This window comes from Mustelus asterias, chromosome 4, assembly GCF_964213995.1.
Source record: "Mustelus asterias chromosome 4, sMusAst1.hap1.1, whole genome shotgun sequence".
Taxonomy (NCBI): domain Eukaryota; kingdom Metazoa; phylum Chordata; class Chondrichthyes; order Carcharhiniformes; family Triakidae; genus Mustelus; species Mustelus asterias.
The window spans coordinates 139,469,481-139,486,051 of record NC_135804.1 but is presented as its reverse complement, the minus strand read 5'-3'; the positions used below and the strand labels follow the sequence as shown (position 1 = coordinate 139,486,051).

At 52.6% G+C, this 16,571-nt stretch overlaps 1 protein-coding gene across 3 annotated transcripts in view; it reads left to right on the top strand.

Moving 5' to 3' along the window:
• The first annotated feature begins 9,303 nt into the window (after window positions 1-9,303).
• Window positions 9,304-16,571, top strand: part of LOC144493010 (phosphatidylinositol-3-phosphate phosphatase MTMR1-like) — a 78,567-nt gene continuing 71,299 nt past the window's right edge. For all 3 annotated transcript variants that reach the window (XM_078211794.1, XM_078211793.1, XM_078211792.1), the window contains exon 1: window positions 9,304-9,461. In XM_078211794.1, coding sequence (XP_078067920.1) covers window positions 9,385-9,461 — 77 coding nt within the window. In that variant the 5' untranslated portion in view covers window positions 9,304-9,384. The remainder of the gene's footprint in view (window positions 9,462-16,571) is intronic.

The following is a 16,571-nucleotide window of genomic DNA, read 5'->3' as shown; positions in this document are numbered from 1 at the left end:
CCCTGTTCCCTTTCTTGAATATAGGGACCACATCTGCAATCCTCCAATCCTCCGGAACCTCTCCCGTCTCCATCGACGATGCAAAGATCATCGCCAAAGGCTCCGCAATCTCCTCCCTCGCCTCCCACAGTAACCTGGGGTACATCCCATCCGGTCCCGGCGACTTACCAACCTTGATGCCATTCAATAGTTCCAACACATCCTCTTTCTTTATGTCCACATGCTCGATCCTTTCTGTCCACCGCAAACCAGCAGTACAACCACCCAGATCCCTTTCCACCGTGAATACCGAGGTAAAGTATTCATTAAGCAGCTCCGCCATTTCTAACGGTTCCGCACAAACTTTTCCCCCTTCACCTTTTAAGGGTCCTATGCCTTCACATCTCATCCTTTTACTCTTGACATATTTGTAGAAAGTCTCACAACACCAGATTAAAGTCCAACAGGTTTATTTGGTAGCACAAGCTTTCGGAGTCTCGCTCCTCCTTCAGGTGAGTGAGGAGTTGTGTTCACAAACAGGGCATATATAGACACAAACTCAACTTACAAGATAATGGTTGAAATGCGAGTCTTTACAGGTAATCAAGTCATAAAGGTACGGAGGGTTAAGCACAGGTTAAAGAGATGTCTATTGTCTCCAGCCAGGACAGTTAGTGAGATGTTGCAAGCCCAGGCAAGTCATGGGGGTTACAGATAGTGTGACATGAACCCAAGATCCCAGTTGAGGCCATCCTCATGTGTGCGGAACTTGGCTATCAGTTTCTGCTCAGCGATTCTGCGTTGTGTGTTGTAAAGGCCGCCTTGGAGAACGCTTACCTGAAGATCAGAGGCTGAATGCCCGTGATGCTGAAGTCTTATGACCCTTTCCAAGGCCAGCACATCCTTCCTTCGATATGGGACACAAAACTGGTCACAATACTCCAAATGGGGTCTGACAAGAGCCTTATACAGCTTCAGAAGTACATCCCTGCTCTTGCATTCTAGCTCTCTCGACATGAATGCTAACATTGCATTTACCTTCCTAACTGCCGACTGAACCTGCGCGTTAACATGAACTTCTGATGTCACAATGTAACAGCAGACCTGTAAATATTTAAACTGCAGTTAATTTAAAAAAAAATACAACACAGCAAATATATTAAATGGAAGCAAATATTCTGCAATAGGTTTGTCGGACATTTGAGTGTAATGAGAAAAAATCTAGGGTGGATTTATAAAATTAAAAAGATCATGCTACAACTGTACTGACAGTTAACCAAGCTTGCAACACAAGTCATCGGGCGTATATTAAATATAAAATTGCAGGAAATGTCTGCTCTGGAAAAGAAGAAAATTACAGGATGTGTTTGTCTAGACAGCTGAATTATAGCGTACTTGATGGTTTTGTGTAAAAATATTATGGGGACGGTGATTTTGTCATTGTGAATGCCTTTATTATCCTTTGATGTGTGAGACCCAATCCAACCTTACTTGGTAACTTGGATTTTGCAGACAAAACGTTACTGATTGTATCATTTGATTCCAGTCTTTTGGGCTGTTGGGTCCATAATGTGGGAGGAAAATGTAAAATATGCAAGATTGTTATGGACGATTGCTTCTACAGTATATTTTTTTTAAACTCAGAAATGTGAGTACAAAACTCATGAGGCTTTCTTTATATCTAAAGAAAAAAATGGAAACGGGGTGAGATCATTTGTCTGCCAGTTGTTCAGATCTTTTGATTTTGCATCGAACACGCTTGGACAACCTACAGCAGGCAAACCTACTCCAAAGCACTGGAGAAGTACCACCTACAGAACTCTCATAGGATCCTCCAAATCCACTGGCGAGAAAAGTGGTCCAACAGCAGAATACTTTCCCAAGCCAAGGCGCCCAGGATCAAGGTGCTAGTGCGGGTGGCACGGTGACACAGTGGCTAGCACTGCTGCCTCATAGCACCAGGGTTCCAGGTTCAATTCCGGCCTCGGGTCACTGTCTGTGTGGAGTTTGCACATTCTCCCCGTGTCTACGTGGGTTTCCTCCCACAGTCCAAAGATGTGTGGGTTAAATGCTAAATTGACCCTAATGTCAGGGGGATTAGCAGGGTAAATGTGTGGGATTTTGGGAATAGGGCCTGGGTGGGATTGTGGTCGATACAGACTCGATGGGCTGAATGGCCTCCTTCTGTACTGTACGGATTCTATGATAATTCTAATTATTGAAAAGCAGGTCTGCATGAAAGGATATGTCACATGTAACCTGCTGATGTCGGAAACAACTGCTCTATTCGCAACTCTGTCATGGCAGGAAGCTAAGGATGACAGCAGCAATGCTTTCAAGGTTTCCTCAAAGCATCCTTTTTTTATTCATTCATGGCATGGGAGCATTGCAAGACTGGGCCAGCATTTAATTGCCATCCCTAATTGCCCACCAACGGAGTGGCTTGCTAGGTCACTCACAGACAGCATTTAAGAATCATATGCATACCAGAGCAGGTGAGGTAAGGATGGCAGAATTCAGATTTCCTTCCCTAAAGGACATTAGTGACCCAGATGGGTTTTTACAACAATCAACAATGGTTTCATAGTCATCAGTCGACTTTTAATTCCAGATTTCTATTGAATTCACTATCTGCCACGGTGGGATTCGAACCTGGGTCCACAGATCATTACCCAGTGTCTCTGGATTACTAGTCCAGTGACAATACCACTATGTTACCACCTCCCTTGAAGGGATCAAATATACCCATTGACTCATGGGAGACCCTGGCTTCTGACTGACCAAAATGGGGAAGGCTCATTTAAGAATGTGCAGAGGTGAGGTCAAGGCATCAGAGTGTGCAAACCCCTGAACAACCTGCACCAGCTACCCCGCATGAGTCAGTCTCCAAATCACACTGTGACGATACTTTAAAACATGTATTTGTGTCATGTTTCTTCTGAAGGGCCAGTTTTATACTTCAGTTCTGATTACTATGCTGAATTGTCTACAGCCGGCAACCCACTTACTGATTCTGCAGGAAGTTAATTACTCCTAATTACTGAAGTGTTTGTTTTAGTCTGGGTTAAAGCATTATTGTCATGTTAGGGATGTCCTCTGGGGTTTGATAGGGACCAGATTAGAAAATCCAAGGTATATTATGAAGTTAGCCTAGACACCAACTTTTATAATTTTGGATTAGGAATCATAAAGTATTTCACTCCAGGTAAGATTCAATTGAGCCACTAGAAAGCTTTCATTCAGACAAACATTTTTAAAGAACATAGTTACAATATGACAAAAAGAATTAGCATACCTTTTACCAATTTAAATGCTTAAACATGACAAATTATAATTCTTAACAGCTAGCTACCTTTATAGTTCTAGTGTAAACAGAACGCCTGATAGACATAAACCCCTTCTTCATAACCAATTAGCACCGAAAACAGATATGCTCATGTGGATGCTAGATTTCCAGCCTTTTAGGAGTTTAAGAGTTTATTTATTAGTGTCACAAGTAGGCTTACACTAACGCTGCAATGAAGTTACTGTGAAAATCCCCCAGTCACCACACTCCGGCGCCTGTTCGGGTACACGGAGGGAGAATTTAGCATGGCCAATGCACCTAACCAGCACGTCTTTCAGACTGTGGGAGGGAACCGGAGCACCCGGAGGAAACCCACGCAGACACAGGGAGAACGTGCAAACTCTACACAGACAGTGACCCAAGTCGGGAGTCAACCCGGGCCCTTGGTACTGTGAGGCAACAGTGCTAACCACCGTGCTGTCCCTCTGGACAGAGATCCAGACAGCGGTTTCTAAAGAAGAATTTATCCTCACACAGCAAAACTTAACAGAAATACACCTAGTCTCTGGCAGAGACCAGTCCCCTGACTTCAGAGACTGAGCTACATTTTTCTATAGCTCCCAATAAGCAACTGAGCTTGATTTCTCTGTGTAAGACCAGTTCCACCCAGTTCCACCCAGTCACCAGATTTTCCTGTCAATCAACTTAATGAAGTCCGATGCTTCAAAGCCCCAGGGAAACACTAAAATAACAGAAATAACATTAGTCCAGATTAAAACAAACATTCTAACAATTAGGAGCAATTATGCTGCTGCAGTAACAATACAGGGCTAGCGAATACAGACCCAGCTGCAGCATCGGTGTTAATAAAACAAACTGCTAAAACAGAAACTTTACTAAAATATATTTCTTAAAGGCCACAGTATCATAGGTTTTCAGGGTAGGGTTTGATTCAGTTGATTAACAAGGGAATCATGAGTGTGGATGGTGCTAGGTTTACAGAGAGAAAATAGCAGGCAGTTGCAGTTTGAATTTGGAAAGAGCAATAGCTCTTGTTCTCTCTCTGTCTGGAAATTGAAATCTGGAGGAATTTACGTCTATGGGGATATTTTTAAAATTGCAACTAATAGACATTGCTAGCAGTTAAGGATTATACCTTGTCATGTTTAATTATTCCAATTGGTAAAGGTTATGCTCATTCTTTTGTTATATAAAGTTTGTTTTAATAAAAGCTTCCGAGTGGGTCAATAGAATCATACCTGGAGTGAAACACCTTATGTTCACCCTAATGCCAAAATCAAAAAAAGTTGGGACAAAAACAGAAAATGCTGGAAAATCTCTGCAGCTCTGACAGGAGCTGCGGAGAGAGAATAGAACCAACGTTTCGAGTCATATCTATTTAGTATACAGTGAAAAGTATTGTTTCTCGCGCTATACAGGCAAAGCATACCGTTCATAGAGAAGGAAATGAGAGAGTGCAGAATGTAGTGTTACAGTCATAGCTAGGATGTAGAGAAAGATCAACTTAATATAAGGTAGGTCCATTCACAAGTCTGATGGCAGCAGGGAAGAAGCTGTTCTTGAGTCAGTTGATATGTGATCTCAGACTTTTGTAGGAGGAAGAGAGAATGTCTGGGGTGCGTGGGGTCCTTGATTATGATGGCTGCTTTTCCGAAGCAGCGGGAAGTCTAGACAGATGTTATTACTCTGTCTGATTGGTGCCTGTCGCAGACACTGACTGACATCTGACTGGCTGCTGTCACCTGCACTTCGACTCCTTTTCGCTTCCCAGACATTTTCCAGCCACCCTTCCCCTCTGTTTCCAGCCCCCCTGTTAGCCGCCATCCCCCCAATACCAGCCCCCACCCCCGTTACCAGCACCCACCCCCCCCCGCCGCCCCCCCCCGCCGGTCTGTTTCCAGGCCCTCCCCTCTCTTTTTCTTGCACACCCTCCCTGTTTCCAGCCCCCCTCCCAGTCTGTTTCCAGCCCCCCTCCCAGTCTGTTTCCAGCCCCCCTCCCAGTCTGTTTCCAGCCCCACCCTCAGTTTCCAGCCCCCCTCCCAGTCAGTTTCCAGCCTCCGCCCGTCAGTTTCCAGCCCCCCTCCCAGTCTGTTCCCAGCCCCCCCCCGACCGTTCCCAGCCCCCCCGAGACCATTCCCAGCCCCCCCCAGACCGTTCCCAGCCCCCCCCAGACCGTTCCCAGCCCCCACCCCAGACCGTTCCCAGCCCCCCCCGACTGTTCCAGCCCCCCTCCGACTGTTCCCAGCCCCCCCGCCGACTGTTCCCAGACCCCCCCCAGACCATTCCCAGCAACCCCGCCGACTGTTCCCAGCCCCCCCCGACTGTTCCCAGCCCCCCCCCGACTGTTCCCAGCCCCCACCCGACTGTTCCCAGCCCCCACCCGACTGTTCCCAGCCCCCCCCGACTGTTCCCAGCCCTCCCCGACTGTTCCCAGCCAGCCCCCCTGACTGTTCCCAGCCCCCCTCCGCCGACTGTTCCCAACCCGCCCCCCCCGACTGTTCCCAGCGCCCCCCCCCGCCGACTGTTCCCAGCCCGCCCCCCCGACTGTTCCCAGCCCGCCCCCCCGACTGTTCCCAGCCCCCGCCCCGCCGACTGTTCCCAGCCCCCGCCCCGCCGACTGTTCCCAGCCCCCCCCGACTGTTCCCAGCCCCCCCCCACTGTTCCCAGCCCCCCCCCGACTGTTCCCAGCCCCCCCCCGACTGTTCCCAGCCCCCCCCCGACTGTTCCCAGCCCCCCCCGTCTGTTTCTAGCCCCCCCCGTCTGTTTCTAGCCCCCCCCGTCTGTTTCTAGCCCCCCCCGTCTGTTTCTAGCCCCCCCCGTCTGTTTCTAGCCCCCCCCCGTCTGTTTCTAGCCCCCCCCGTCTGTTTCTAGCCCCCCCCGTCTGTTTCTAGCCCCCCCGTCTGTTTCTAGCCCCCCCCGTCTGTTTCTAGCCCCCCCCCGTCTGTTTCTAGCCCCCCCCCGTCTGTTTCTAGCCCCCCCCGTCTGTTTCTAGCCCCCCCCGTCTGTTTCTAGCCCCCCCCTCTGTTTCTAGCCCCCCCCCCTCTGTTTCTAGCCCCCCCCCGTCTGTTTCTAGCCCCCCCCTCTGTTTCTAGCCCCCCCCTCTGTTTCTAGCCCCCCCCGTCTGTTTCTAGCCCCCCCCCCGTCTGTTTCTAGCCCCCCCCCGTCTGTTTCTAGCCCCCCCCGTCTGTTTCTAGCCCCCCCCCGTCTGTTTCTAGACCCCCCCCGTCTGTTTCTAGACCCCCCCGTCTGTTTCTAGCCCCCCCCCGCGTCTGTTTCTAGCCCCCCCGCGTCTGTTTCTAGCCCCCCCCCGTCTGTTTCTAGCCCCCCCCCGTCTGTTTCTAGCCCCCCCCCGTCTGTTTCTACCCCCCCCCGTCTGTTTCTAGCCCCCCCCGTCTGTTTCTAGCCCCCCCCGTCTGTTTCTAGCCCCCCCCGTCTGTTTCTAGCCCCCCCCGTCTGTTTCTAGCCCCCCCCCGTCTGTTTCTAGCCCCCCCCCCGTCTGTTTCTAGCCCCCCCGTCTGTTTCTAGCCCCCCCCGTCTGTTTCTAGCCCCCCCCGTCTGTTTCTAGCCCCCCCCGTCTGTTTCTAGCCCCCCCCCGTCTGTTTCTAGCCCCCCCGTCTGTTTCTAGCCCCCCCCGTCTGTTTCTAGCCCCCCCCGTCTGTTTCTAGCCCCCCCTCGTCTGTTTCTAGCCCCCCCCCGTCTGTTTCTAGCCCCCCCCCCGTCTGTTCTAGCCCCCCCCCGTCTGTTTCTAGCCCCCCCCCGTCTGTTTCTAGCCCCCCCCGTCTGTTTCTAGCCCCCCCCCCGTCTGTTTCTAGCCCCCCCCCGTCTGTTTCTAGCCCCCCCCCGTCTGTTTCTAGCCCCCCCCGTCTGTTTCTAGCCCCCCCGTCTGTTTCTAGCCCCCCCCCGTCTGTTTCTAGCCCCCCCCCGTCTGTTTCTAGCCCCCCCCCGTCTGTTTCTAGCCCCCCCCGTCTGTTTCTAGCCCCCCCCGTCTGTTTCTAGCCCCCCCCGTCTGTTTCTAGCCCCCCCCCCGTCTGTTTCTAGCCCCCCCCCCGTCTGTTTCTAGCCCCCCCGTCTGTTTCTAGCCCCCCCCCGTCCTGTTTCTAGCCCCCCCCCGTCTGTTTCTAGCCCCCCCCCCGTCTGTTTCTAGCCCCCCCCCCCGTCTGTTTCTAGCCCCCCCCCGTCTGTTTCTAGCCCCCCCCGTCTGTTTCTAGCCCCCCCCCGTCTGTTTCTAGCCCCCCCCGTCTGTTTCTAGCCCCCCCCCGTCTGTTTCTAGCCCCCCCCGTCTGTTTCTAGCCCCCCCCGTCTGTTTCTAGCCCCCCCCCCGTCTGTTTCTAGCCCCCCCCGTCTGTTTCTAGCCCCCCCCCCGTCTGTTTCTAGCCCCCCCCGTCTGTTTCTAGCCCCCCCCGCCCCCCGTCTGTTTCTAGCCCCCCCCCGCCCCCCGTCTGTTTCTAGCCCCCCCCCCGCCCCCCGTCTGTTTCTAGCCCCCCCCCCCGTCTGTTTCTAGCCCCCCCCCCGTCTGTTTCTAGCCCCCCCCCCGTCTGTTTCTAGCCCCCCCCCCCGTCTGTTTCTAGCCCCCCCCCCCCGTCTGTTTCTAGCCCCCCCCCCGTCTGTTTCTAGCCCCCCCCCGTCTGTTTCTAGCCCCCCCCCCCCCGTCTGTTTCTAGCCCCCCCCCCGTCTGTTTCTAGCCCCCCCCCGTCTGTTTCTAGCCCCCCCCCCGTCTGTTTCTAGCCCCCCCCGTCTGTTTCTAGCCCCCCCCGTCTGTTTCTAGCCCCCCCCCGTCTGTTTCTAGCCCCCCCCCGTCTGTTTCTAGCCCCCCCCCCCCGTCTGTTTCTAGCCCCCCCCCCGTCTGTTTCTAGCCCCCCCCCCGTCTGTTTCTAGCCCCCCGTCTGTTTCTAGCCCCCCCCCGGTCTGTTTCTAGCCCCCCCCCCCCGTCTGTTTCTAGCCCCCCCCCGTCTGTTTCTAGCCCCCCCCCCGTCTGTTTCTAGCCCCCCCCCGTCTGTTTCTAGCCCCCCCCCCGTCTGTTTCTAGCCCCCCCCCCGTCTGTTTCTAGCCCCCCCCCCGTCTGTTTCTAGCCCCCCCCGTCTGTTTCTAGCCCCCCCCCGTCTGTTTCTAGCCCCCCCCCGTCTGTTTCTAGCCCCCCCCCGTCTGTTTCTAGCCCCCCCCCGTCTGTTTCTAGCCCCCCCCCCGTCTGTTTCTAGCCCCCCCCCCGTCTGTTTCTAGCCCCCCCCCGTCTGTTTCTAGCCCCCCCCCGTCTGTTTCTAGCCCCCCCCGTCTGTTTCTAGCCCCCCCCGTCTGTTTCTAGCCCCCCCCCCCGTCTGTTTCTAGCCCCCCCCCCCGTCTGTTTTCTAGCCCCCCCCCCCCCCGTCTGTTTCTAGCCCCCCCCCCCCCCCCCCGTCTGTTTCTAGCCCCCCCCCCCCCCCCCCGTCTGTTTCTAGCCCCCCCCCCGTCTGTTTCTAGCCCCCCCCCCCGTCTGTTTCTAGCCCCCCCCCCGTCTGTTTCTAGCCCCCCCCCCCGTCTGTTTCTAGCCCCCCCCCCCCCGTCTGTTTCTAGCCCCCCCCCCCCGTCTGTTTCTAGCCCCCCCCCCGTCTGTTTCTAGCCCCCCCCCCCGTCTGTTTCTAGCCCCCCCCCCGTCTGTTTCTAGCCCCCCCCCCGTCTGTTTCTAGCCCCCCCCCGTCTGTTTCTAGCCCCCCCCCGTCTGTTTCTAGCCCCCCCCCCGTCTGTTTCTAGCCCCCCCCCCGTCTGTTTCTAGCCCCCCCCCCGTCTGTTTCTAGCCCCCCCCCCCGTCTGTTTCTAGCCCCCCCCCCCGTCTGTTTCTAGCCCCCCCCCCCCGTCTGTTTCTAGCCCCCCCCCCCCGTCTGTTTCTAGCCCCCCCCCCCCGTCTGTTTCTAGCCCCCCCCCCCCGTCTGTTTCTAGCCCCCCCCCCCGTCTGTTTCTAGCCCCCCCCCCCGTCTGTTTCTAGCCCCCCCCCCCGTCTGTTTCTAGCCCCCCCCCCCCGTCTGTTTCTAGCCCCCCCGCCCCGGCAGGAAGAGGAAGCCGGCTCCCTGTCTCTCTCTCGGTGTGTTGGGGCCTCGGGAGGAGCCGGGCGGCTCCATTCTGCCTTCATGGACAGCCTGCCCACCAAGAAAGCGCCGCGATTGCCCGCCGCCGCCGCCTCAGCGAGCGGGGACTCGCCCGAGAGGTACCGAGGCCGCGGGCCCGGGGAGAGCGAGTAACCGAGGCCGGGGATCCGGGGCCTGGGCCCGGGGGCGGGGGAAGGGAGCCGGCGCGCGGCTGCAGAGCCCGGGGGAGAGGGCACGGAGCCCGGGCCGCGGGTAGACTGAGCCCCGGGGGAGAGCGAGCTGCAAATGGCAGCGAATCCGGACAGAGTGGACACTGGGTGGTCAGGGTGGACACTGGGTGGTCAGGGTGGACACTGGGTGGTCAGGGTGGACACTGTGTTGTCGGGGTGGACACTGGGTTGTCAGGGTGGACACTGGGTTGTCAGGGTGGACACTGTGTTGTCAGGGTGGACACTGGGTGGTCAGGGTGGACACTGTGTTGTCGGGGTGGACACTGTGTTGTCGGGGTGGACACTGTGTTGTCGGGGTGGACACTGGGTTGTCAGGGTGGACACTGGGTTGTCGGGGTGGACACTGGGTTGTCGGGGTGGACACTGGGTGGTCGGGGTGGACACTGTGTTGTCGGGGTGGACACTGTGTTGTCGGGGTGGACACTGTGTTGTCGGGGTGGACACTGGGTTGTCAGGGTGGACACTGGGTGGTCAGAGTGGACACTGGGTGGTCGGGGTGGACACTGTGTGGTCAGGGTGGACACTGTGTTGTCGGGGTGGACACTGTGTTGTCGGGGTGGACACTGTGTTGTCGGGGTGGACACTGTGTTGTCAGGGTGGACACTGGGTGGTCAGGGTGGACACTGGGTAGTCAGAATGGTCACTGGGTGGACAGGGTGGACACTGGGTGGTCAGGGTGGACACTGGGTGGTCAGGGTGGACACTGGGTGGTCAGGGTGGACACTGGGTGGTCGGGGTGGACACTGGGTGGTCAGGGTGGACACTGGGTGGTCAGGGTGGACACTGGGTAGTCAGAATGGTCACTGGGTGGACAGGGTGGTCAGGGTGGACACTGGGTGGTCAGGGTGGACACTGGGTGGACATTGGGTGGTCGGGGTGGACACTGGGTGGTCAGGGTGGACACTGGGTGGTCAGGGTGGTCACTGGGTAGTCAGGGTGGAAACTGGGTGGACAGGGTGGAAACTGGGTGGTCGGGGTGGACACTGGGTGGTCGGGGTGGACACTGGGTGGTCGGGGTGGACACTGGGTGGTCGGGCTGGACACTGGGTGGTCGGGCTGGACACTGGGTGGTCGGGCTGGACACTGGGTGGTCGGGCTGGACACTGGGTGGTCGGGCTGGACACTGGGTGGACAGGGTGGTCACTGGGTAGTCAGAATGGTCACTGGGTGGACAGGGTGGTCACTGGGTGGTCAGTTTTTGTCCACTCAATAACTCTGTTCATTTACAGGTGATGTGGACTGGGGTGGGCCCAGTAAGAAGTCTCACAACACCAGGTTAAAGTCCAACAGGTTTATTTGGAATCACGAACTTTCAGAGCGCTTCTCCTTCATCAGGACATTGGGATGTGTTTGGTTTCACAAACACGGCATATATAGACAGAAACGCAATTGCAAGATAATGGTTGGAATGTGAGTCTTTTCAGACGCTGAAAGACGCCCTTGTAAGAATGGGATATAACACTCTCCTCATCGATTGACAGTTCTGACGCGCCACAGTGAAAAACGGCACCGACCTCCTCAGAATAAAAACACGGGACACGACCGACAGAGTGTCCTTCGTCATCCAGTACTTCCCCGGAGCGGAGAACCTGCGACATCATCTTCGGAGCCTTCAACATAGAATAGAATCATTGAGACCCTACAGTACAGAAGGAGGCCATTCGTCCCATTGAGAGACCACAATCCGACCCAGGCCCTATTGGTGTAACTCCACACATTTGCCCTGCTAATGAGGGGCAATTTAGCATAGTCAATCAGCCTAACCTGCACATCTTTGGACTGTGGGAGGAAACTGGAGCACCCAGAAGAAACCCACGCAGACATGGGGAGAACATGCAAACTCCACACAGACAGTGACCCAAGCCGGGAATTGAACCCGGGTCCCTGGCGCTGTGAGACAACCGTGCTAACCACTGTGCCACCGTGCTGATGAAGACGAACATCTTGCCAAGGCCATCCCCACACCCCCACTACTTTCCTTTGAACAACTGCGCAATCTCAAACAAATCATTGTTTGTAGCATGCTACCCAGCCTTCAGGGGAACAGCGACCATGTCACCACAGAACTCTGCCATGGCGTCTGCAAGACGTGCCAGCTCATTGACACGGATACTACCATCGCACGTGGGAACACCACCCACCAGATACACAGTACATACTCATACGACTCGGCCAACATTGTCTATCTCATATGCTGCAGGAAAGGATGTCCAAAGATGTGCGGGTTAGGTGGATTGGCCACGCTAAATTACCCCTTGGTGTCAGGGGGACTAGCAGGGTGGGTCCATGGGGTTGTGGGGGTGGGGCCTGTGTGGGTTTGTGGTCGGTGCGGGCTCGATGGGCCGAGTGGCCGCCTTCTGCTCTGTAGGATTCTATAATGTCCCGAGGCGTGGTACATCGGTGAGACCGTACAAACACTACGACAACAGATGAACGGACACCGCACGACAGTCACCAGGCAGGCCTGTTCCATTCCAGTCGGAGAACACTTCAGCAGTCAAAGGCATTCAGCCTCCGATCTTCAGGTAAGCGTTCTCCAAGGCGGCCTTCAAGACACACGACAATGCAGAATCGCCGAGCAGAAGCTGATAGCCAAGTTCCGCACATATGAGGACGGCCTCAACCGGGATCTTGGGTTCATGTCACATTACATGTAACCCCCACTATTTGGCCTGGGTTTGCAAAATCTCAGTAACTGTCCTGGTTTGAGACAATTCACACTTCTTTAACCTGTGATTATCCCTCTCTCCATTTGCACTGTCTGTACCTGTAAAGATCTGATTACCTGAAAAGACTCGCATTCCAACCATTATCTTGCAATTGTGTCTTTGTGTATATATGCCCTGTTTGTGAAACCTACCTCTCCACTCACCTAATGAAGGAGCAGCCTGTGATTCCAAATAAACCTGTTGGACTTTAACCTGGTGTTGTGAGACTTCCTACTGTGTCCATTTACAGATGGACATTTCCAAATATTTTCCCAATTAACCGGGAACCTCTGTCTGTCAAGGCTTTTTTATTTACAAATATTTTGTATAATTATTGTTTCATTGGGTTAATGAAACCATCATGTTCATAAAGCTTTGACAATAGAAATGATGGTGTTGTGTTAAAGTATAATTCATGACAGTATGAAACTGCTATTCCAAATTCCTCTTGTTTTTTTATTTTGCAAAATGGGAAAAAGCTACGTTTCAGCATTGAAACAACTGAATTTGCTTTCCTTGTCCCAGTGCCAGATGTGCAGACCCAACATTTAATGCTTATGGGTTAAAGGAGGCAGATTTAAGCAGTGGTTAGTTCTTCTGTACTATATGATTCTATGAACGAGGGAGGTTCACCGAGTCTGTACCGACCACAATCCCACCCATGTCCTATTCTTGTAACCCGCACATTTACCCCCTGACACTAAGGGACAATTTATCATGGCCAACCCACCTAACCCGCACATGTTTCGACTGTGGGAGGAAACCGGAGCACCTGGAGGAAACCCACACAGACAGTCACCTGAGGCTGTAATTGAACCCAGGCCCTGGTGCTGTGAGGCAGCAGTGCTATTGTGCCACTGTGCCGCCCACTGTACTTTGATTTGATTTATTATTGTCACAGTATACAGTGAAAAGGATTCCTAGGTACTGACTGATTTACCAGAATTCAAATAGAAATTGTCTGTTGCCTTTGATACTTGCTCCACAGAATAAATATTTGAAAAGTAGAGGTTTACAGGCGATTTGATTTGATTTATTATTGTCACATGTATTGGGATACAGTGAAAAGTATTGTTTCTTGCGCGCTATACAGACAGAGCATACCATTCACAGAGTATATACGGAAGAAGGAAAAAAGATAATACAGAATGTAGTGTTAGTCGTAGCTAGGGTGTTGAGAAAGATCAACTTAATACATCGTAGGTCTGATGGCAGCAGGGAAGAAGCTGTTCTTGAGTCAGTTGGCATGTGTACTGATTTACTAGAATTCAAATAGAAAATGTTTCTTGCCTTTGATACTTGGTCCGCGGAATAAATATTTGAAAGTTTTTTTTAAAAGTTTTATTTATTAGTGTCGAAAGTAGGCTTACATTAACACTGCAATGAAGTTACTGTGAAAATCCTCTAGTTGCCACACTCTGGCACCTGTTCGGGTAACACTGCGGGAGAATTTAGCATGGACAATGCACCTAATCAGCATGTCTTTCAGAATGTGGGAGGAAGCCGGAGCACCCGGAGGAAACCCACATGGGAGAACGTGCAGACTCCGCACAGACAGTGACCCAAGCTGGGATTCGAACCCGGGTCCTGGCACTGTGAGGCAGCAGTGCTAACCACTCTGCCACTGTGTTGCCCACGGTACGAGGTGGATGCCCAAGGTATAAAGTAAAGTTTATTTATTAGTCACAAGTAAGGCTTACATTAATACTGCAATGAAGTTACTGTGAAATTTCCCCTCGTCGCTACACTCCGGCGCCTGTTCGGGTCAATGCACCTAACCGGCACGTCTTACAGGTTTACTATAGGTTTACAGGCACATGGAGATAGAGCAGGGGGTTGGCATTAATTGGATAACTCTACCATTGGGCTGGCACAGTCTCAGTGGGCTGATTGGTCTCCTGTGTTGCATGTTTCTGTAAGTGTCAGGAGAATGCTGCTGCAGATTGAAATGGGTACAGCGCACCAGCCTGTCACAAGTGTCTGCTTAAACCTCATCAGGAGGTTTCCCCGCCCTCTCTTTAAAGCTTTCACATGTCAGTGCATTTCAAAACACTACAGATCCTGGTTTGAGATCAGTATCTCTTAGTGCACAGTTTTGGTCCCCTTACCTAAAAAGGATATAGTAACGTTGGGGGCAGTCCAAAGGAGATTCACCAGGCTAATTCCTGGGCCGAGAGGGTTGTCCTATCAAGAGAGACTCAATAGTCTGAATCTGTATTCCTTGGAGTATAGAAGAATGAAGGCTGATGTTATTCAAACATAAACGATCCCGTGGGGTCTGGACAGGGTAGATGGTGAGATGTTTTCACGAGCGGGAGAGTCTCGAACAAGGGGACATAGCTATAAGATAAAAGGCTGGTCATTTAAAACTGAGGTGCGTAGAAATTTCTTCTCGCAGAGGGTGGTGAATCTCTGGAATTCTCCACTCCAAAGGCTGGATCATTGGAAGTATTTAAAGTGGAGGTGGATAAATATTTGATAGATCGAGGACTAAGAGGGCAGTGGACAAATGGCACAGAACAGGAGCTGAGGTCGGCATAGATCAGCCGTGATCATATCGAATGGAGGGGCAGCTTGAGGGGCCTGGGGGCCTCACTCCTGCTTCTATTTCTTGTGTTCCTGTGTAGAGAGTAATGTGGACGAGAATCCAACAGAAGGGAGTTGCGCTTCCAGCATTTGCACTGTTTTTTAACCAGGGAAATTGAAGCTGCGTGCCTGGACTTTCTGCTCAGTGGCAAGAGAATGCTCACATTGTTTCAATATTACATCTCTGTATGTAAAAACCTAACCATCTGGTTGCTGTTAGTTTTTACTGGAGTGCATTCAATAACATTTAAGTGCAGAGCTAATAAATTATTCAATACAAGTGGAAGAAAGTCCAAGAGTTGAATGAAGTGGTAAAGGCTTTTACAGTAAAGAATTTACATTTACTTCAGGAATCAGTTTGGTTCCCATTGTATCACCAGGTCTTTACAATATAACCTTAATAGTTCTTGGCAATTTAATCTAATTTGTAACTTTGTTGATATACACAAAGTGTAAATATGCAAATCCTGAGATTTTTAATGATTGACAAAAAGTGCGGAATGTGTCAGTAACATCACTCAGGTATTTCTTTGTAAACTTTTACTGGTTGTATTGGATAGGAATTATACTGAAGGTTTGGCACAGTTGTTTCTTCTGTTAACCGAGCAAAATATTGGGGTGTTGCAAATTTATTCATAGAAACCCTGCGGTGCAGAAAGAGGCCATTCAGCCCATCGAGTCTGACCAACAACAATCCCATCCAGGCCCTATCCCCGTAACCCTATGTATTTACCCTGCTAATTCCACTGACACTAAGGGGAAAGTTAGCATGGCCAATCCATCTACCCAGCACATCTTTGCACTGTGGGAGGAAACCGGAGCACCTGGAGGAAACCCACGCAGACGGGGGTCGGGGGAGGGGGGGGGGGGAAGAATGTACAAACTCCGCACAGACAGTGACCCAAGCTGGGAATCGAACCCAGGTCCCTGGCGCTGTGAGGCACCAGTGCTAACCCACTGTGCCACCGTGCTGGATGAATGTCATATTAAGGTATGGGAAAATATTTGGTGTTCTGGAGCTCATCAGAAGTCTTGGGAACTACAGAAATCCTGTGCATTTAGGGAATATTCTGTAGAACATATCTGTGTTCCATCGGTATGATTGAGTTTACTCTTAGGGCTACTTAGCTAAAATGGGTAATTCAGTTTGTTTTAAAGTGCCCCTCCCCTGCCCAATGTCTCCAAAACAAGCATTAAGTGCCTGACAACAACGGACTCTCTTTGGAGCCGGCAAGGAACCCCTCTTGGTTTCTAGATAAAAACAAATTACTGCGGATGCTGGAATCTGAACCCGAAAGAGAAACTGCTGGAAAATCTCAGCAGGTCTGGCAGCATCTGTAAGGAGAGGAAAGTGCTGACGTTTCGAGCCCAGATGACTCTTTGTCAAACTTATAAATTATTCTCTTGGTTTCTTAAGGGCCTCAGTTGGCAGTGGGGGTTGAGGGGGGACGGTCATTTATGGGCATTCCCACCACCTGTTTAACTGTGATGGTAACGGGGTCCCTCACCCACTACCCTATTAAATGCCCACTTGCCACCAAATTTGCCATGGGGGAGCACAGTGGTTAGCACTGCTGCCTCACAGTGGTTAGCACTGCTGCCTCACAGTGCCAGGGACCCGGGTTCGATTCCCGGCTTGGGTCAATGCCTGTCCAGAAACTGCACATTCTCTCCCTCTCTGCGTCAGTTTCCTCCCACAGTCCAA